Genomic DNA, 23,122 nt, shown 5'->3' on the forward strand with positions numbered 1-23,122 from the left:
TACACAAATATAAACATTTGTACAAAATATAAAATAAATGACATATATTTCACTTGATTCTTCCGTATTTCAAATAGTTCTCCGAAACGTATAGTTCCATGTTCCATTTTTTTTAGTTTTTGTCCTCTTGTCTTTAATAGGTATTAGGTAGTGGGTATAATAACTATGTTTAGGTAGATGTGACGCAAAATTCGAAATCTACACATATCGTTTTAAACATTTTGCATCAATATTCATTATTTTATATGCACCTTACAATAACCACAACTGCACACACTATAAATTATCACATAAAATAGCATCAAAGTAACGATCATGGAGACTATTCTCCCTGGTAACGATGAAGAACAACTAAGCCAGGCAAACGGGTAAAGGCAAACCGCAAACCTAACCTAACACCTAACATAATACGAATTGAAAACGGCACACGAGAAATAAATAAATTCGGGCTGTTACGCGCGGTCTGCGCAAGTCACGAACATACATTTTTTCTAGACTTGTGTTATAAATATGCTACCACAATTTTTTTTCTGTTTATGTCTGGTTGTACATATAACAAAGGCAAATGAACTAACGCTTGCTATAATGATGGGGCTTGAGAGCAAAATTTAAGTAATGCCGAATGGAAGTTCCATAAGATAAACAAAAGCAAAGGGTTGTTTGTTAGTCGTTGTTACGTTTCCGAGATCGAAAGGGAATGTTTCGAGTAATGTTTCAAACTCTCTTCAATTGGAATGTTTCGGCACTAAGTAAGTTTTCAAGTGCTACATTTCTGTAATGAAACAACAACGTTTCTAGTTATTGTTTCAAATGTGTAGTAAAACAGCTCATTTGCAACGTTTCATTTACGTTTCGTGTTTAGTGGGATACTATAGTATTAAATGTTTTAATTTGTTGGGATAATAATAATTTAGCGTTACCTACGCCCTTTACAGGTATCAAAAATCCGCTTGATATCAGGCTCCTGAAAAAAGTTATTAGCATCTCCGTGGACCCTTGCATCTGTCCAATTTTTTTTTTAAAAAATAATATCTCAAAATCTATAACTCCTAGGTATAGGGAATATTTAATAAAGTGACCCTCAAATTTCATGTAGAATCCGAAAATGCAATAAAATACACGGTGTTCCGTTCAAATGCCATGTTGCCAAATTTTTAAATTTTTCGGAGTGTATGCTTTGTGCTCAAGAATAAAAATTATTTCTAGTTTCTAGTTTTCTGATCCACCAACCAGGAGCGTTGAACTTTTAAACAAACTCAATACTAGAGCTTCCACTCTAATGTTTTTACAGTTTTGCACAAGGGAAGAAGGTAAAAATTAAAATATCTGTTTCATTTAATATATAATAGTTTTATTTTTTTAATTTCAGTTTTACAATTAAACAGTATCTAAACGAATCACTGATAATTTATTAGATAATAAAGCATATAAAGTATGTATTATCATAGGCGTAGCCAGGGGGGCAAGGGGCAAGGTGGGGCACGCGCCCCTCTTGTTCTTGCTGCATGCTGCAAGTTTCAAAAATTACATTATTATTACTGCCTATTCGTTCTGTAGTACAGTTTTACATTAATATAAGAATATAAACAGAATACATATATTATTTATTAAAACGGTCAGGTTGAATCATTTTAGACCTCTTTTTCCTTTTGGCCGTTGGGTAGGAAGACTTTTGCAATAAATTGCTCGCATTACCTAATATTATATTAAAATAAATAAACTCTTTAATTATTTATATATATTTATAAATTTTTTTCAAAATGTATGGTAATGTAAGGCAAAATTTCAAAAAAGGAAAAACCCAGAAAGCGAACAATACATCCCCGAAGGTTTTTATGCGCTGAATCCGAATCTGGCCTCAGAATTGATCCATCAACCTAGGTTTCCGAGATATTCTAACCTAAATGTGTAAAAACACGGTATTTTGCTATATTCAAGGTTATATGACGTCGCGAATATTTTTTTCAAGTCAATTACATCACCGAAAAGTAAAATCTTTACCCTTCAAAACCCATCTTTCGATTTGAACTGTAACTTTTTAACTTTTAAACAAATACGAATCGACCTATGTTCATGCAAGTGAAAATGTTTGGAATTAACCATCTATCAAAGCTTGTCATAGAGCTTGTAGAACACCCTTTATATTTATGATTATGGCACTGGTATTAAATCTTTACATCAAATTTATGATGATTATCAGCTCTTTTCCGCAAAATTAGTTCCTTGTATGTAATCTTAACGGCAATTAAAATTATAAGTAATAAATTTAATGAAGTGGAATGGTACCTAAGTACCTACTTCATTTAATACCGTTTTAATTTCTAACTTTCAGTATTAAACAGTACCTAAATGAAACACTGACATTTATTTATTAGGTAATAAAACATATATAAAGTATGTACCTATTCATCAATTACATAATTCCTGCTAAAAATACAATATACACATATTGGACAAATTACTCTTTCAAATGTGGTTTTAAGTAAATTTCTACCAGTTCTTCAGAATTTTCAAATGTGATGGGTTCTTTGGTGAAATAAGCAACAAATTCTCGTAGTGTAAAAAAATCTGGTGGTTTGATGGTTCCTTCAGTATTCAACCGCAGTTTATTGTTGGGGCTTCTCTCTATTCCAAAATTGTAAATTTTGTTGTTGTGTTTAACAGTCAGGACCAAAAAGTAAGTTTGACTGGGCCTGAATAAAAATGCTCCATTTTCGAACCGTGACAAATTTTGCTTTGCACCTTTCCTGTCTGTGTTTCGGTAGAAGGGTTCTTCACTTAAATTAACTAAAAAAAAAACAATAATTGTCGGATCTGAATTAATCAATTTCTTATAAGCACATTTAAATATACGCAGTGTGTCCAATTAAGAACTAGGACCGCTATAAAATTTTCTAAGACGCACGATTCTAATGACGATTTTTTTATCCCGTAGAGACTTATTTTATAACGTAGAAAAATATTGATTTTTGGATTATTTTATAGTCATAGGTGTTTGATAAGAAATTCGGTACATCCAGTCACACCAAAATATCACATTTTTCCATATAAAAACTAAAATTGCATTCAAACCCAGCTGAGAAGGAAAATTTTTCGACATGAAGTTTTTTCGGCCAATATTGCGGACTAGTTGTTAATACATAGGTTTAGGAGGATTATGGTTTTCATCTGAATCTACAAGAGAGGAAGTGATGACACCCCGTCAAAATCCAGCCTTGTCACCTACGATGAAGTTGCTACCAGCTTGAAGATATTGCAGAAGAAGGTGAAGCCATCCTTAAATAGTCAAGAACTGAAATGTTTTAAGAATCCTTTACTGAAATATAAGGGCGGATTTGCCCTATCTGAAGATGACATGGGATGAACTGGCATAGTTCAGCACAAAACCAGTACTGGTGATAATGCACTCATTAAGTAAAGGCCAAAAGAATTCCATTCACTAAACAAGTGAAAATGTTAACAAAATTAAAAGTTCCGAAAACAATTATTATCCTTATACATTTGTTTTTATTAACAAATAAATAATACTTGTTAATATTTAAAATTAAAAAAATATCTTATTCATTCATGCACCTAGGTAAGAGGATCTATTTATTCCTTTTCGTTCACTAAAAACAAAACTAGGTTAGTGACCGAATAATACGGTAGGTCAAGATTCACTCTCGATAAACCTTTGTCGATTTTTTTCTCCTTAAAATTAATGACAATATGACTGAATCACCCTGTATACATATAAAAAGAATAATCCGAGTCGTGCATCCCAAAATATTCACAGGTTTGTCCTGGTCTTAATGGGGAATACTGTAAACACATAAATACTATAAAAAACTTAGGAGAATATTTAAAATAGTAAAATGTTAATCAAAATAATTGTTAAAATGTACTTAAATTCATCATTTTGACCTGGTGGTTCTGTACAATCACAAATTATAATTATTTAATCCTGCCAATAAGAACAAAGTTTTTAATACAAAAGTTTTAGCTTTTTTTATGAATTTTTATAACACAGTATTAAATAAAACAATTGAATAATGGAAATTACTAAATTAAAGAATTTTTTTTAAATGGAACAAACACCCTATATATTAGTGCATACTTGCTTCGTTAAATTTTTCTCTTTTTAAAAATATATAATATGTTACTGTTTGATTCAGGATCAGGACTTTTCGACATTTCAGTTTTAAACTATTTTTGAAAAAACAGGAGGGATGGATAGCAGTGGCTATGGACGAGGCACGCGGAATAAACAAATGACTTTGACAGATGTTTATTTATCACCGTTAATTTATTTCATATAACAAACTATTCTAACAAAGAAATAATGTTTAGTGAGAACGAAAAATTTGAAGTTATCCTTTTATTTTAGAAGAATAATAATAATGTGAATGCAGCGCGCGCCGAGTATGCTCGTTTGCACCCGGGGTTTCCAATTCCATCCATGCATTTTATGACATTGAGCGACGCTTTAGAGAAACAAAATCTCTTGGAAGACAAAAACGAAGAATTATTCCAAATGAAGAATTAGAACTAACTATATTACTATATTTTCAAGGTAAGCAAATATTTATTCGAGTTTACCATGGTAAAATCAAATATTAAATTATCGTAGAAAGGCCACAAGAGTCCACAGTAAATGCTTCAAGACAGTTAAACATAAGCCAAAGTAAAATTATTAGAACGTTACACAAATATAAATATCACCCCTATAAAACTATGCCCGTTCAAAACCTCACAAAAAAATTTTGCGATTAGAGTATCTACTGCAGAGAAACGCGAAATGGCGACATAAACTATTTTGAAAAGACTTTATGGACTGATGAGGAGACTTTTACAACAGCTGGCATTTATAATAAGAAAAAATACTCATACCTGGGCAAATGAAAATCTTCGCTATAATAGGGAAATTCCAAGTCAAGGACGCACATCGTTTAATGTTTGGTGCGGTATATTGAGAAATAAAATCATTGGCCCACTATTTTATAAAGGTGCTTTGACTGGGGAAAGAAACCTGCATTTTCTTGAAAATAGAAAACAAATTGGAAGACCTGCCGCTGATCGACTATACCAATTTAATTTGACACCAAGATAGAGCGCCACCGCATAGAATCAGAGCAGTACGAAATTATTTAAATAATAAGTTTGATTTGTGGATTGGTAATGGAGGAAATATTCAATGACCTTCAAATAGACCAGGCCTTACACCCTTGGACAGTTTTCTGTGGGGTTACTTAAAAAACGAAATTTATAAGGAATCTAGTGTTAAGCTAATGTTAGATGAACTAAGGACATAAAGTTGATCAATGTATACAAAATTTAAGTGAATTTAATTTCCATCTCATACTAAATGCAGTTCTGAAAATTAATGAAGATTATACGAAGTACATCAATAATAATGGCGGTCACATTGAGCATTTGTGACCATCTGTGTTTTAGTTGGTTTTTATATTAATTAGGTATTAACATTCTGTTAAAGTTAAGAATGAGTTTTATTATTATCATAAAATAAACGGATAACTTCAAACTTTTTGTTCTCACTAAACATTATTTCTTTGTTAAAACAGTTTGTTGTAAGAAATAAATTAATGATGATAAATAAACTTCTCTCAAAGTCATTTGTTTGTTCCGCGTGCCTCATCCATAGCCACTGAAATATGTCGAAAAGTAACATATTATATATTTTTGAAAAGAGAAAAATTTAACGAAGCTAAGTATGCACTAATATACAGGGTATTCTATTTAAAAAAGATCTTTTCTTTAATTTAGTGATTTCCATTATTCAATTGGTTTTTTCTAATACTGTATTATAAAAATTCATAAAAAAGCTAAAAGTTTTGTATTAAAAACTAATAAATTATAGTTTTAACTTACAAATACTGTCACCAAGCCTTTCCTCTTCTTCAGGAGTTGGTATGCCGGGACGGCGCTGATTGTCGTTTCCTTTATAATTTTTCATCGTATGGTGTTCATAATTTAAATTTGCTGGTTTAGGAGGTTCAAGTGTACTATTAATATTCGCCCTCCTTTCGCCTTTCGTGGGGCCACTGGAATTTCTATTTGAAATCGCCTTTGCCTTAAATGAGTCCCTTCTTTTACTAGGAGGAGTTGAAGAAATGATATTTGCACTTGCTGTATTTGGAGACATGCTGCTTTTTGGAATTTCAGGTAAAGCTCTTTTAAAAATTGGTACAGGCGGAGGGCTTTCAGGGATGGGAGATGGATTGAGGGACGGATTGGGAGAGTCTGGTTCAATGTTGCCATAAATTGGCGGGCTTTCGTCGTCAAATTCCGATTCTGTTTCGCTCTCTACGAATTGTTGTTTGTTTTGTTGCCTTTGGTCTCTTTCCATCAATTTTTGTGACAACAATAAAGCGAGACTTTGCACCGATTGTGTATTGGCGGCGTTGAGATTTTGATCTGGTTTTATCGAATTTTCAGCGTGTGCTTTCCCTTTAAAATGTCTATCGGGAACATGTTTCGATGATTCTCCAGCTATATATTTGTTTGTCTTTGTAGATATTGAAGGATTACCACCTAGAAATTAGAGAATATGATTCAATACAAGGTGATTCACAACATATCCAAAAAAAATTGGAAATAGATGCGTCATGAAAAAAGGAGTCAATATCGCAAAAAAAAATATTGAAGTTGTAGTATTTTCAACCCTTACATCGTTGGGCTACTGTAGCCTTTAGCGTCATTCGCGTTATGCGCTGTGCGCAATGCGCTTTCCGAATACTGAAATCCGATTTCATTATTAACGTGTTTACATTAGTTTTTCAAGTGTCAAAAATGGCTAACGTGCAGCAAGACAACATTTGTGTTATGGTGAAGCATTTGTTTTATGGTGGGTTAGATGGGCCCAAATGTGCTTACACGTCGGTGGACAAAATTTTTAACAGTTGTCAGGTATGTCAAATTATTTTATTAATTAAAACCACAAATTAATTTTATTAATTAATAATAACAATAGTGGCAAAAGTAGTTGAATTGGCTGATATAAAATAGGTGTTATTTATTTCTTTCTTTGGGAAAGAAATAGTTCAAATTTTGTGTCCGTTCATTTTTTATTACACTTTGCCACCGTGTTGGTCGCTGACTACATGCTTTACCTTGCACAGGTCAGGTTTTACAGTGGACCAGTTCCCAGTGCCGTGCAGAAGTGTATTTTTAAATCATTTTCGAAATGACCTTTTTGATTTATTTTTTACAAAAAAATTAAATAAATAAGCGTCTTTTTAGACGATACGTCCATGAAACTGAAATATGCACTACTGTAAAAATGTAAGGAAACAAAAAAATTTCACAAATTTTTAGTGATTTTTGAAATGGAGTATCTCAGTGAAAAATGGTCGTGTCGAGATATGATGAAAAAAGTATTTTGAAGCATTTCTAAGAAGAAAAAATTAAAGTTTACAAAAAGATTTGATTAAGTTTGAAAGAAACTTTTGATTAAATTATTTAAAAAAAAAAGATTTGAAAAGAATTGTACATAAGTAAAAGAAAATATTACAAAAGACGAAATTCAGCTTAGGGTGTCAATTTTGCAATTAAATAAAGATTAATAATGGTATGCAAAGGTATCAGAAACAACTAGATTTTGTTTTCCCAAATATCCAGCAATTTTTTTAAAAGAAAAAGAATATAAAAACATTTATGAAAAAATTTTTTAAAAATTGTTTGAATTTTTATTTTATTATATATTTAAACAATATCTAATGTAAAATTGTGGGAAAAGTCGAGAAAAATTATTTCTATTTTAATAAGGATTATATAATGTTTAGCGCTAAAACTTTGATCATTTGGAACAGAAAAACTGTTCGAAGGATGTACTTGTCAATTTAAAGGGCTATTGTGGGCACATTGAGCTGTAAAAATGTCTCTCAACATTAGTCTTTTCATCAATACATATTTGTAAATTAGCGGTAGATTTTCCAAAAGAGCGTAAAATCACTTTTTGGCACTTTATCAAATTAATGTCGAGGATGAAAAAAAAATTTTCTTCGAAAACCATGGTAGGTCCTTGTAGAGAATTTATTCAGTTTTTCAAAACCGTCCTTGGATTTACTGTGCAATAATTTGTTGCTGAGATATCAATGATTACAGACAAAAGTGTAATTTTTCATTAAACCATCGGTAACCAATAGTCGTAAGGAGACCTTTCAGAAAGCAAATTGAAGCTGAATAAACAAGCTAACTGAGCTCTGCATTGATTGAGTTCGAAAAAAAATTCCTCAATGCGTGGACAGTCCTAAACAAAAAGAAAATAGAATTTTTTTTCCCGAGGTAGTATTTCTTTTGGTTGCTCGATAATCGTAGATCAAAAACAATTTTTTTGTCAAAAAATCTTGAAACTAGAGACTTGAAGCTTCAAAATGCTTTTTTTTATCTTGTCACGACCATTTTTCACTGAAATAGAGCCTTTCTACAATCGCTAACAAATGTTATTCCTAATAAACTCTTTCTCAATATTGATCTTTTACTGAGAGATATTAGTCCACATTTCTTTGATATTTCTAACAAATGTACAACGTATACGATTTACACCTTTGTTTATTTATCAACTTACCTACGTTCATTTGAAATATCTATTTACAGTGTAAATATTTCTGTTTTTTCAATATTAATTAAGAAAAAAATAAACAAATAAAACAGCAGTTAATACGCTTTTTTACAATTTTTGCAACTTACAACTTTTAGGTAGGTACTTACAACTCTTTTTATATACTATAAATTTAAACATGAAAGGATTTTGATAGAAATTGATACGGAACAATATTTTAGATGGTCTAGATCTAGAATAACATGATGTCATTAGATTTCGAATAAAAATTACTTATACAATTTTTCAAAAGTTGTCTTCGAAACAAAGGTCAGCAATCGCGATTTTACCGACAAGTGACCAATGGCAAACCAATGCGGTACCTACTTTGTAGATCAATTGGTTAGTTATAATTTTTTAATGTTGTTTTTTAAATGCAATTGTCATACCATGAATGTCAGCTGAATTTTCATAAAGTTGCTGGTCTTCAGAATATTCCGTTTTCGATGTATTTTCGTAAATCAACTGCTCGCCGTCGTCGTCCGTATCTTGAGCTTTTGCAGTATTTTCATAAATTTGGTCTTCGTCATCCGAATCATCAGTTTCTTGTGAAATGGGATGTTTTCCGGTAACAAGTTTGTTGGTAAGTTCAACGTAGTTATCTCCGCAATGTGAACTAGGAGAATCTTCCCTAGGTGGGAGAAAAGGTCTTGAAAATAGGATGGCTGGCCTCGATCTCACAGGTGTTGGGGAAACAGGAATCTGGGGCAAAGGCCTATTTCGTACTGGCATTTCCGCTGGGTGATTCTGCTTCTCCCCTTGAATGTCGTAATTTTCGTATACACTTTTTATTTTAGTTATCCCCTTAAAAATGTTAAATGTTGACGTTAAAAAGGAAAATTTTGATTCCTGTTGGGAAGCATTTTCGTCAATAACTTCAATAGTGTTTCTTAAATCGTTTACAGTAGTCTTTGGAATAACACCATCGGACATATTAAGGGGCAATTGCTGTAATATTTAAATTTGTAATTAACGACAAGAAATTAAATGTTATATACACAGGGTGTCCGCATTTCTCCGTTTATAACTTTGGAAAGGGATAGAGCGGGGTGTTTCCTATAAAATTTTTCTCTAAAACGTTTCATTCTCGTGATAAAGCGCGTTAAATTTGTATTTATTTTTTTTGTATTTTTGACATGAAAAATATTAATCATCTAAAGTTACTGGCATAATTATGGGGTTTTGTTCGCATTTAAATTCTCCTACACTCTACTCCCATAGTGGAACATATTTTTTCTGTTGAAATCTTGATTCTCTTTTCTAAAAAATGACCAAAGTCGCTACAAATCCCAATTTTTTAGATATTTTCAATTATTTAGTGATTACAAATATTGTTAAAAAAATATTATAGGATGAAGTAGTAGACGGACATCATTTTCAGCATTTATTAGATAAAACTGTTTGTAGATTATTATTTTTCATTGTTTTATTTTTAATAAATATGAAAATTTATTATTTGAATATTATTCCATTATAAAATCCAAACTACACCAACAAGCAAACTGATGTGATATGACATTTCTCAGTATTGTTGTTAAAAAGTTGTAAACTTGCAATGCCTACTTAATACTATAATTTTTAGCCAATATTTATGTAATTGCAAAAGATAATCCATTCTAAAAAAGTCAAAATATTTTTCATAATTTTTTCAAAAAATTATTTTGCGGAAACTATCGAACCGATTTTAATGAAATTTGGTGTGTTTTATTATACTCTATATATGCCTTTTTTTGATCATTTATTGCTATTTTGCAACATCGGTAATAAATTTAAACATTTTTAACTTACAGTATATTGTGCAGAATTCAATTCTAAAACTTCGTTTCTTCTGCAACATTCTTCCAAAATGCATAGGTTCCAAGATATAAGTAAAAAACTTAGATATAATAGGTATTTTTTAAATTTTTTAAACATTTTGGCAATTTTAAAAATGTTCCGGACCTCGCCCAGATCTAGGGATCTACACTTTTATTACGTGAATTGTACTGAAGTAATCCAGAAAAAATTTTCTTGCCCCCTCTCACATCCACCTGAAAACAGATTCGCCTTGGTCTTTACACGAAAAATGTTTTTCATGTTAAATATTAGGTTTTTATTATTATTAATTGTGCCAAGTTTTAGCAAAATATATTTGTATAATAGATATACGTATAGATTTTTTAGTTGAACGTGTATCATGAGAACGCAACGTTTTAAAGAAAAGCAGGAAACATCCCTATTATTTTTGCACGAAAATCCTGTAAAAAGGACGTTCCAGGACTAATAGTAAAAAATGAAAAAAATTGACCAAACAGGTAAAGACATATGGGATGATCCATGTCAACCGGATTAGTGTTACGGCTACGACCATAATTTGGAGTAACCAAAAAATTCGATCAAGGCCTCATTTTAAAGCTTAGGGTGTCTACTCTCAAATGTTGGGTGCGCCTTTGCAAAATCCAATATGTCGACTCCAATATTGCTCCTGAAAGTTCTTAATTTTTTTTGGAAGAAATTTAAAATCGTACATAACATTTTTTTTTGCTCAATTTGAAGTGCTATATATACTTCCCAATGTGTTTTGGTCTCCTAAACACGAATCCGGTATTAGAATTTAGCTTTCACATCACATTTTTTTTCCAACTTCAAAAAAACTGGTAAAAACCACTAAAAATGTGCGAAAATGTATGAGAAAAAAAAAAAGAAACCGGTTGGACTAGGGAATCGTCTATTGAGCTTCTTTAAGATTTTTTTATGGTCTTGTTTGGTTTAGTGAAAAAACTGTATAATTTGGAATCTTGATCCAAGTGTAGAGTGGGAATGAATTTAAAATGGCGTCATTCGAAGAAGCTTGTAAGCTGAAACGAGTCGCTGCACATTTTAGACATGCTCCAAGACAATCAATCGCACATTTGCCATACGAGGCAGCGTTGCAGTGCCATTCAGCATCAATATTGAAATCGAGCTTATGATGCATCAAAAAGTTCATTTGAATCCTGTTCTTAAAATGTTGTTGCCTCCATCTTGGGTCCGCCAAAACTTTTGAATTTTGACCCTAGATTCGTGATCAGCGACCCCAAAAACCGACTTATACCAAATTTGATATAGATCAGTTAATTTTCTAAAATATTGCCCGCCATATTGGATCCGCCATAATGAATTTTGCGGATCCAACTTCAAATTCGTAATCAGGTACCTCAAAAACCCCCGTATCCTAAATTTGGGGTAAATCGGTTGAATTTTTTAAAAAATTAGAATTTTTTTTGAAAATATCGATTTGTGATTAATATTTTTGAGGTTAGAAACAGCTGAGACGTGCCAGCTTAATCCTGGAGGTGGATTTGGATTCAGCGGGTCCATTTCCTCATGGAAGAAGAGAAGAATATGATAAATGCAGGTTTCTTTTTCTCTCTTACATTTTCGCACTGGTGTTTACCTGTTTTTTTGAGATTAAAAAAAAATGTGATGTGATACCGGATTCGTGTTTAGGAGGTCAAAATACATTGGGAAGCATATATATGTATAACTTCAAATACGGACAAAATTTCTTTTTACATGTGTTTTTAAATTTTTTTCACACAAAAATTGAGAGCTTTCAAGCGCCATATTGAAGCCGCCATATTGGATTTTGCAAAGGCTCACTCAGCATTTGAAAGTAGACGCCCTAAACTTTAAAATGAGTCCTTGGGAGATTTTTTGGTTACTCGTAGCACTGATCGTCCCATATGTGATTTTTTTGTCCTATGAACAGATATCCTAAAAACCATCCCTTTCAAGCTATAGCCTTTTAAATTGTTAAAAAAATATTTTGTTTGATTACTCATTAACAATGCCAAAATTGAATAAAACCGTATTTTTTTAAATATGAATCACCTTTTAATACATTTTGTGAAAGATTGGGCGATATATGAATTTATTTACCTCGTAGTCGTTCATATCCTCGTCTACAGTCATTTTCGAAGGAGATTTCCTATCCGAAATATTTGGCATGTTCCTATTTCCTCTGACATTGTCTACTGGAGGAGACAGTTCGTAGGTATTTTCTATATTTTGGTATGTCTCCTCGGAATCTTTGTTCACAGTGGTAGAACGAACTTTATTTATTACCCTTTTCTTTGGTAAGTTAGGAGACTTACTCTGCTTCCGTTGTGCTACTGGTACATCAATAGGTTTGAGATAATCGCAAATAGAATCTTGCTTCGTTAGATCCATAGGGGGGGCCATTTGCAAATAATAATCGTCTTCAATTATCTGAGTAGATGGCTCAAGTTTTGTAGTTTTTGGAAAAGACGTAGAAGTTTTCTTGTTAACAATATTCGTGTTTTTAAAAGCGTCGTTTCGTGGGGGTGGAGAAGGCGGCGGTGGGGGTGGAAGAGGTTTACTAGAAGGTTTGTTTTCATTTTGGATGGATGGTAGAGGTCTGGTTTTCCCCACTTTTGGTATTGTAGAGGTGCTACCGACGATAGTCGCCGATGCGCCTAGAAGACCTTCTAATTTATTTTTCAATATTCTGTTCGATTCAGTATTTTCCCCAGATTTGCCTTTTGCAAGGAATGGTTTCTGTAGCACTTTTGGTTTAGGTTGTACCATCAGTAGAGCGGGTTCATCTTTAATTTGTTTTATGCAGCTCCATAAACTTCTTTTTTGGGATGGATTCAATTTCCATTTGAAAATTTCAAATTCTTTTAGTTCCTAAAATGTAATTAGGCATACTTTTTGGTAAACTCTATAAAAAAGTCGGTTTTTAGAATGTGCTTGAAACTTTTTGAAACTAAAGTAGCAGATATAAGAGCAATAAATAAGCTTTAAATAATAGCTTCAATATTTTTTTACTGTAGGTTCTCCTTTATTCTATTTTGTTTTCTAATAGTAACAAGAATGTTTTTTGGTAGGTAAACATATGACTAATCCGAGGTGTTAACTTTTTTTTGTTATCAAGAAAATGGCTGACAATAGACAATACATAAATTCTCTTGAAAGGGAATTATGAGTTCTGTATTTCAAGTTAGGTTCAGAACAGATATCTGTAAATAATAATATCTACTTACTATTAATATTTGCCCATCGATATTTTTGTCTTCTAAAATTATAGCCACTTCGCCAAAACCGTTCTAAAATCATTTTTTTTTAAATTTTCACCTTAGCCATACTCATTTACATATACCTGTTTTAATTTCTGCAACAGTTCTTCCTTTTTCAGTAATTTAATCTTGTTCAAATCCATATTTTTACATGTATTGCTGTTGCAGATACCTAAAAAATGGGTAGTTCTAGATGCGGAGATGAAATCACAATGCCACGAGTTATCAGTTCTAGATACCCATTTCCTTTCCACACAGCGACAAGTCCATATTTAAAGTGTTTATGTAAATTACTACAATGTGGTTTAATACGTTTTACAGGCATGGATTAACCTATGGTGAGGCTCGGGGATACAAGCTCTACACAGGTCCTTCTAAAAAAAACATTAAATATTAAAACCTAAGTTTTAGTTTGATTCCAAAAAAAGTCAAACCTAAATACTTTTTAGTTTAATTTTGCCAGATCTTGCCGAACCTCTCCGATCTCGTGTGGCCCCCGTGCCCCCCACCCACACCTAAAGCCGGGCCTGACGTTTTATATAAAAGTATATTTACTCTTCTAAAATATTATAATTAGGTATGCACATATTTTGAATTTTTTAGTAAAAGAGGCCTATTAGTAATTGCATGCTTCGGAAAGGTAGATTTTTCACTGATGTACCTACTGTTAACATTTCATGACATTTGGACGAATAGAAGCGGAGATAATGCATCTGTAGTGCCAATATCTTTGTGTCATCAGTACAAAAGTGAGCATCTAACAAAGAGCTAATAATTAATTATAAGTTTTGTTTTAAACTTGATAAAACTTTTACCGATACGTTTCAATTGATGAACCGAGTTTATGATGATGATTGTTTAACTCATGACAGAGTTCATGAATGGCATACGCTACATGGAAATACTGAATGAAGTTAGTACTTTCAATGAGTTGGGTAATAGGGCATTACAAAAAGAACAAGCTTGGAATATGCATCCTTTGTCTGGAACAGGGTATTAGATAATATCTTTTATCCACGACTATTGTATAATGTACCCATTATACGTCTGTTTGCTCGACTTTAATAATACCCATTAATCACGGCAGTGATTAATGAGTCATTAATCACTACTGTCAGATGCTTCCTTAATTTAGCTATAATATTATATTGTTCTGCTACAAACAATCCGTTTTTAAAATTTTATCGTGTAAACCACTAAATATTTTCAATTCAGTGCTGTACATATAAAAAAAAAATTAAAAAAGTGAATTTTCCTAGACCGGATTCGAACCCGGGACCCGCGGTTGGAAGGGAAAGAGCATCTACACTGAGCCATCAGCGACTTCATTTGTGCGAGTCGTATATCTGTTTCTTAACATACCATGTTTTTCGAAACATTTCAAAAAAAACTTCAACAAAAATATTTAGTAGTCGTGGATAAAGTATAGTATTCTACTCCCGTATAATGGGTATTATTCACTCGGTGATTTAGGCCACTCGCCTGCGGCTCGTGGCCGTAAACTTCACCTCGTGAATAATACCCATCATTATACGCTCGTTGAATAATATATTATTATAACAAGATATTTTTCTTAATAGAGTATTTAATGATGTGTTTAGTGAGGAAAAATAACAACTGCAATCTTGACTGTAAAGGTTCAGTAAATAAACCCAAATATTGTGCAAACAATGAAAAAAAAATATGGTGATATGTACATATTACTGCATTCAGAAAAAACAAAAACTTGGCCTATATCTTTGAATTGCCACAGTCAATTGTTTTCATTATAGATTGTTTTGAAATCGCAATAAAGTTTATTAAAATTTTGACTATGCCATTTTTTCCTAGATAGAAAGGTAAAAAAGATAAGGGGGTTAGAATGTTATGTGAACGACCTTGTATATTAACAAAAATAAACATTTATCTGACATTGTTCTGAAGAAAAACTGAAAGTTATAAGAATATAATTTCAAAAAACATAAATCTTCTTGACACTCGTGTTAGATTTTAATGTAATAATCTCTTTTATTTATTTTATGTTAATGCTATTTTGTATTAATTTACGTAAACAATTCCCTATAACCCAAAAATAGTAGCAAATACCATAATAAACAAAGAGGTCATCTTTTACATAAAAATGTTTAACAGTTCAGAAGCCGTCATAAAATCAAAATTATTTTCACTGGCATAAAAAAATTCAGGGGCAGAATGGGTTAGATATCTTTCAGATCTATGCCATTGGATGGCTTTTTGATTGGAAACTTTTATCAAAAATTGTAGTTTAATATCACGTGACCAAATAAGTTTGTTCATTTCTCAGTTACTGACTAAAATGATTTAATTTTGTTTTCAATATCTGTACCCTAAACATTAATAAATGCACAGATACTCAAGAAGAACTTACAATATTTTTGGTGTTTTATCTTTGCTCATTTTTTTTACATTGCTTCGAGTTACACTGTAAATAGTAATCCAAATATCAATTAAATGGTTAAATATGAAAAATTCACACAGAGCTATCAACTTTCTTATTAGTTATTAATCGCTGAAACGACAATAACAAACTTAGAAATCGTGTTCTTTCCACATCCTACTAGTATCACAAAAATGTAAACCCTCCTTTAGCATTAAGTTCGAAGAGGAAGAAGATTTTGGTGCTCCGTTCCTCCGTCAGTTTCGCGTCTTACTACATCCATGCTTAAATGTCTATGATTTAAAATTCCCGCCGACTATTTCTATTTGTTTAACATTTAATAAATAGTTAATAACTGACGTGACATTCTAAGTAAACCAGAATAGAAGCATTATTATTTATATTATTGGAGAAGTCAAATGCATTTTATAATTTAACAGTCGTGATATCGTCCAACGGTAATAACTAATAATCGGTCGGTAGTAATCAGCTGATTTAGCACTGTCACAAGTCACAACTGCCAGGCAAGTGTTACTACTGTCAAATTCGTAAAAAAATGTTGAATTGATTTGTCCTCTGCGTTGTAAAATAGGGACAAATCAGTAACGAATTCGTCTAAAAATGCATACAATTATTTAAGAAAACCACACAAAAATGAATTTACATCAAATCGTGAGTGGCGCTTGCAATGGTGGCGATAAATGTTTTGCTGTAGGATCTGTGGAAGGTGTTCCCTTTACCGTATGAATTTAATTACATTTCATCTAGGCAGTTCGAAAATATATACTTTTAGGCCTATGCAGCAGGGTGTAACATCGTTATTCTTGCTTCCACATTTGAGAGAGTGCAGATCATTCCAGGGGCAGTACATGATTATATTCGAATAAGTTCTATTGATTGTTCAAGTGACACTGGAAAAATTGCTGCTGCCTATGATGATAGTATTTGTATTTATGAGCCTACGCCCTTAATACATAACAATTCTGTACATGTAAGTAATAATGATTAAATGACCCCATATTTATTCTTATTTTTCTCATAGAGATTACTCAAATTTATTATTGGGTGTGGTGAAACATCCTAATTACATTTATGTAGCGTTGCAAAGAAGCTATTCGAGCTATGTTACAATTTGGAAATTTGCTAAAATTTCTCAAGTTTCTCATTACACCAGATGAATCAAATGGCATCTAATGCATCTACGTTTCTAATTAAACCTATGAATTTGTTGGTGAGGCACCTTTTCATCTAATGAGCTGCTTCCTGTGACAGTACATGAATATTAATTATTATTAAGTTTTAAACCATTTTACTTCCGTCGAATTGTGACACTCAACAATCAGAACTCTAATATGGTTGCAATGAGAAACACTCAGACAGCTGCGGGTTTAATAATTCAAATGTTTCAGATAAGTAAGTTTCTCATGTTTTAAGTGAGAGTAACTCTAAAATGGCTAACAATGTAACAATAATTGCTCAAGAAATGTTTTCAGTAGTAAGTTGGGCATTTAAAAAATCGTATCAAATTCATTAACTCCAGTGGTGTGCTATTTTTTTCTACTTTAATAACAGTGAACACCCTACATTACACTACCCTACACTGGTGTAGGCAAACAGCTAGTTCTGGTCCAATCTATGAGTATAAAAATACAATGTGTAAATTCAGTGACTAAATCGAAATCAGTTCCGAGTAACAGCTTATTTTTATTTAAGGCTCTGTATCCCGGTAACGAAGCATTTGCGTACCCATGTTTAGTTTTCGTGTTATTTTCACGTTCTGTTATGTTTTTAATAATTAAAATACAGACATCTTTTGTTTCCATCAGTACTTTTAGTTTTTTATTTCTAATTTTAAAATGATTATTGTTATAAATAAGTGTACATTATTTCAGAGATTTCTTAAAAATTCTACTACATATAAGACTTTTAAGGTATTTATTTATTTGAGAAACATTTTAACAACCGTGTTTGGAGTTTCAATTTATAATTAATATATTTAAGCTACTTAATTAACAAATTCAATTCTCTCTTAATCTGGTAAATAAAAATCAAAAGTATATTACCAGAAAACCTATTATATTTAAATGATTCTAGCCTTTTGAATTCGTTAATGTTGTGAAAAATTCAGGTGGAGATTTCTTGTAAAAAAATAAGAAAAAAGTTCATATAGACATGTGTCGAAAGCACCTTGTGTTGCGGATATAAGATGTTAAAAAAAATCACGTTTTCTAAAATATCTCTGAAGATGTTTAAGGTAAAGTAATGAGGCTTGAATTAAATTTAACTAAAGGTAAAAATTTACTGAATTTAGACATAAATGATTTAACCACTGGTGGAAATACCGCAAATTACTATTTCTAAGCACACATATAAATTTGACGCCTCGAATATCAGTATTATTCCTATTTTCATTTTTGAATTTTTTTAGACGCCAAATTTCTGTTGTCCATTTCTGAACACATGTTTATAGGAAATTTTTTATTATTTTTTTGCAGGGAATCTAAATTTAAACTTTTGCAATATTAATAAATCACCCTGAATACTGCTATAAATCTAAATGTCATTTCTCAATACATAAGGTGCTATATTTACCAGGTTAAAAGTTCAGCCTCATCTGGACACTTGTTTGCTCATTTTTCTAATATTCATTGAATGATGAAAAATATTTAAGTATCAGTATTTGTTTAACTATACTTCAAGGTACAAATTTATGTCTAGTTTAGGTAATGATATGCCTTTTTTAGCATTTCCCTTCAATACATTGTAGATCTTGCCGTTTTAATCAAAATTGCTAAATAATATAAAAGAAAACTGGTATGAATGTTCGAATCATTCAATGTTTGTGTGAAATATAAATAATATTTCACTTAAACAGTACTTTGCAAAAATTCATTCATAGTCATCTCGCATTTCTTTTAATTTCATTTCCCCATTATTTAGATATAAGTGGTTTGAATTTGCTCAAAGAGTGTCCTATTTGCTATTAACGTGTGCCTTTACCACGTACTTCTGTTTTTTTTTTGACACTTTTCCATAATAACATACACTACGAACTAGGGTCTGGACTATAGATGGGTACAAACAGGTACTTTAAAGACCGACTCGCCCATAAGGGCGTTGAGTTGGAATTTAGAGGGTACTCGACTTCTGACTGCCGGTGCTCAGGTGCAGCTTTGGCACTTGAAACAAACTGTCCAGGAAGAGAAGCCCAACGTTACTTTTACCCTTGGGGGTGGCCACAGTGATGGGGGAGACGATGGGGATTTGCACGATGAACCAGATAGGCCTCAGGGTATGATTTTTATATCCGTATTTAGTGATTTGAGCCATGAATATGTCCAAATGATCTTAAATTCTCGTAAATTTTGTTCCAATTGGAATTTTAAATTTTAAGGAGGTTCGATACTGAAAAAAAAAATGGTAAGAAAGTTTTCAAAGCTATTGAAATCTATTAATAAATATGCAAATGCCCCGTGTAAAAATATCATACCGATTGCCAACGTAGTTTTTTTGAAAAATATTAAAAATTATGCTCTTATACACAGGCTCTTATGGGAGTTAGGGAAAAAACTTTTATCAAACGTGAATATTGTTCTTAAAAATGGTTAGGATCGGGAAAATAAAATTGTAACTAAATAATTAAATATTACTAAACATTTTAAAACAATAAAAATATACATTTACAATGTAATTATTGAGATAATGGAATGAATGGATAATGTTTTGACAAATTTGATCAAACGTGATCCAATGAAATGAAATATGGCAACACTGTACGCTGTATTTAACGCTTCGACTGAGGCGCTATATTTGAATAGCTCGATTACAGTCTACAAAATTATTCCAGTCAAAAACATATGTAGTAATAATTAATATTAAATAAATTTTTCATGATCTAATGCAATATAGTAGTAATTTGAAACAAAAATTGAAAGGATCTCTTTGCAAAACGAACAGTATAGATGTTCTGTCATAATTCATTCAATTTGACAAGGCGATGTCTCACAACCATCCACCGAGCTTCTTGATAGTTATCATATGGATTCTCGGTTTGCACATTTTACTTTTTTCTCATCAATCCACATTCTGTTTCATACACATTTTATATTCCTTTTCAGTCATTACTTTTCCTTTGTATCTTGGATGTTCATTCCTGTTTACGGTATGCACGCTAAACACAGTTGACAGTGTTGACAGTTGACCCAACTTTTGCACCACGCCATACTGATGTACAATGTTGCCAGATTTCACCCATAATTTTACAAGCTCTCAATGAAAGACACTTTTATTCAAATAAAAAGTTAATTACCGTGCATTAAACACGAAAATATATGCGAGCTTATATATGTTGTATAAATTTCATTCGCATATATCATATTTAGTTCACTTAAATTAGTTTATGTAAGGTTGGTACTACAACGAAACTGCCATGTATAAGCATAGGCTTCCCTCCCGCACCGCCTGCCCCGCAAGAGATCTATCGAACCTCCTTAAGCAAGAGTAATTCATTATTACTCAGTTCAGTACTTAAATTTGCCCATTTTTTTTTGTGGCGCTGCGTTAGTGACAATTATTATACAGTGTGTCCCAGAAGTAACGCAAAAAATTCGTATTTTATTATGTGTTGCGTTTTCACAAAAACGCTAAAACAAGTCAATTGGTAAACAGGAATTGTCATTTTGTCACGTTGCTTAAACCTTTTTTGCGCTATGTTTCATAAACCTATGACATCATCGATATTTTTTTTTAAATAGCACTACCTAATCTTTTAAGCATAAATGGATAGTCCTTTTGAGAGGAAATACGTCAATATAGGGTTTGGCCTACTTTACTTTGACAGGAGCGGGAAAAAAGCCAATGACTGCAATGGACATGGTTTAAAATAACAACAAAAGTAGGTATCATAAACTGATGCGAGAACAGCAAAAAATGGAAATTTGGAGATGTTTTGTGTTTTGGTTGATTGTAGGTACGTTTTTATGTATTGATATGTTGGCGTTTTCGGCGATATGACGAACGGCAGTGTGTGGATTTTCAGTGACAGCTAAACATAACATTTTGCCTATCATTTTCTATCACTGTCGTTGGCCTTCCAGATCTAGACAGATCTCTATCATGTCCAGCGTCTTCAAATTTGCGTACTAATCTGCATACTGTAGACGGAGGTATTGGTTGTTCTGGATACTTGGCATTGAATAATTGACATACTTCATCATAACTACAGATCCTGTCTCCGTATTCAACCATAATTAGGATTTCAATTATTTGTTTCTGATTTAAACACAACACCATCGTAATGTAAAGTTATGGTATTTGTAACTGTCACAATGAAATGAGGCACTATTGCATTCGCTAACTGTCATCTTCAAAACAATATCTACATAGCTGCTGTGATCGGGTGTATCAACCAAAACACTTTTTTTGCTATAGCACTGTTTGCGCATAAGTTTGTAATACCTACTTTTGTTATTAATTCAAACCATGTCCATTCCAATTGTTGCCTTTTTTCGCACCTGTCAAAGAACATAGGCCAAACCCTATATCGACGCATTTCCCTTCAAAAGGGCTATCCATTTAAGCTTAAAAAATTAAGTAGTGCTATTTAAAAAAAAAATTCGATGACGTCATAGGTTTATGAAACATAAAGCAAAAAAGGTTTAACCGACATGACAAAACGACAATTCCTATTTACTAATTAACGTGTTTTAGCGTTTTTGTGAAAACTCAACACAAAGTAAAATACGAATTATTTGCGTTACTTCTGGGACGCACTGTATATAGTGACAATGATATAAAGAACAAAAGTAATAAAATCTCATTTTATAAAGGACTATAAGCAGTTTAGAGCATAAATATTTATTGTCCACAGCTGTACATATTAAATTTTTTCTCAATTTCCTTTTAAATAGTATTATACTAAAAAATAATAAAACATCCTTTTTTTGTTAACAAAATAACCAGATAGTGAATATAAATATTTACATGAAAACTTGATATATTATTCGTGTTTACACTATTTTTTTTTTTAATAAACTATCGGTTGTACAAAATATTGATGTTGATAAAAAATATGACTAACACTAAACAATTATCAAACGGATATTTATTTTTAGTGTAATTGACATGACGAAATTACAATACAGACTTTATAACCTTGATACAAGCCAACAAAATTTTTAGAACAAGAACAAACATCTTGGCACTGCGTTTGGAAAGCGAATACTGCCATTCCGGTGCAGCACCTAGCGTTTAGCCCCGATGGCACCTTATTTGCCACTTGTGGAGAAAACGACAGACTTGTCAAGATTTGGTATGAAAATAAACATTGTGAGTTGTTGGTATTAAACGGGTAAATTTGTTATACTGTAATTGATTTAAAAATTGTAGTTCTCTTTACATCCAAGAGTACTGATGGACCATTGGAGCTGGAATATGGATTTGTATACATTGCCCACCCCAGGGCTGTTACACATCTGTCATGGCGAACTACCAGCAAATATATGCCTAAGTATATTACTTTATTACAGATTTAAATATAGTTAATAAATCAAATACTATACAGAATGTGGCTTGTATAATATACAAAAATTAAACTACAGCTTCCTGATGATATTTGTAATAGAAAAAGTTCATTTATTCAATGAAAATGAAGGCCGACCCTGTGTTATTTATTAAAAACTGGAAATGTTTTTATGCGACCCGAGATGTAACCTTATAATTTAAGTCGGCATAATCTAATACTAGTAATACTAAAAGAAGGTTAGGTTACATTGTCAAATATTTTGTGCAGTCAACTGATTTTGTATATGTATTGAACACATTATTCACTTAATTATTAAATATTAATCATCGTCCATCGACCTATCAGTGTTAACAAGTGAAAGATTCCAGACAAAAGTTCTTATTTTGCAATTCCACGATAGTGGCAGTGTAATTCTTATAAAGAAATAAAAAATAAGAGTACATTAAAAACGAGATTCTTATTTCTTACTTTGCTTAATTTTTTAGTTTGTGCACAAACTAATTTTACAATGAACCGAGAAAACAATGCATTTACTATTTCCGAAC

General features: G+C 31.8%; 2 protein-coding genes across 4 annotated transcripts in view; one reads left to right on the top strand and one right to left on the bottom strand.

The window, feature by feature from the left end:
- Positions 1–2,350: 2,350 nt before the first annotated feature.
- On the bottom strand, positions 2,351–13,918 carry LOC108904458. Its single transcript, XM_018707033.1, has 6 exons — positions 13,743–13,918; positions 13,627–13,689; positions 12,500–13,270; positions 8,989–9,547; positions 5,869–6,531; positions 2,351–2,787 (listed from the first exon to the last, which is right to left on the bottom strand). Exons 1-6 carry the CDS (start codon positions 13,800–13,802, stop codon positions 2,459–2,461), a joined length of 2,445 nt encoding a protein of 814 aa, XP_018562549.1. The 5' UTR covers positions 13,803–13,918; the 3' UTR covers positions 2,351–2,458.
- Positions 13,919–16,453: 2,535 nt separating this feature from the next.
- Positions 16,454–23,122, top strand: part of LOC108904446 (dmX-like protein 2) — a 43,924-nt gene continuing 37,255 nt past the window's right edge. The window contains exons 1-6 of one of the 3 annotated variants that reach the window (XM_018707009.2): positions 16,454–16,795; positions 16,848–17,045; positions 17,947–17,985; positions 19,112–19,346; positions 22,235–22,381; positions 22,442–22,562. In XM_018707009.2, coding sequence (XP_018562525.1) covers positions 16,709–16,795; positions 16,848–17,045; positions 17,947–17,985; positions 19,112–19,346; positions 22,235–22,381; positions 22,442–22,562 — 827 coding nt within the window. In that variant the 5' untranslated portion in view covers positions 16,454–16,708. The remainder of the gene's footprint in view (positions 16,796–16,847; positions 17,046–17,946; positions 17,986–19,111; positions 19,347–22,234; positions 22,382–22,441; positions 22,563–23,122) is intronic. The other 2 variants (XM_018707010.1, XM_023456094.1) reach the window with 2 other exon arrangements.

This window comes from Anoplophora glabripennis, unplaced genomic scaffold, assembly GCF_000390285.2.
Source record: "Anoplophora glabripennis isolate ALB-LARVAE unplaced genomic scaffold, Agla_2.0 scaffold133, whole genome shotgun sequence".
Classification (NCBI taxonomy): Eukaryota; Metazoa; Arthropoda; class Insecta; order Coleoptera; family Cerambycidae; genus Anoplophora; species Anoplophora glabripennis.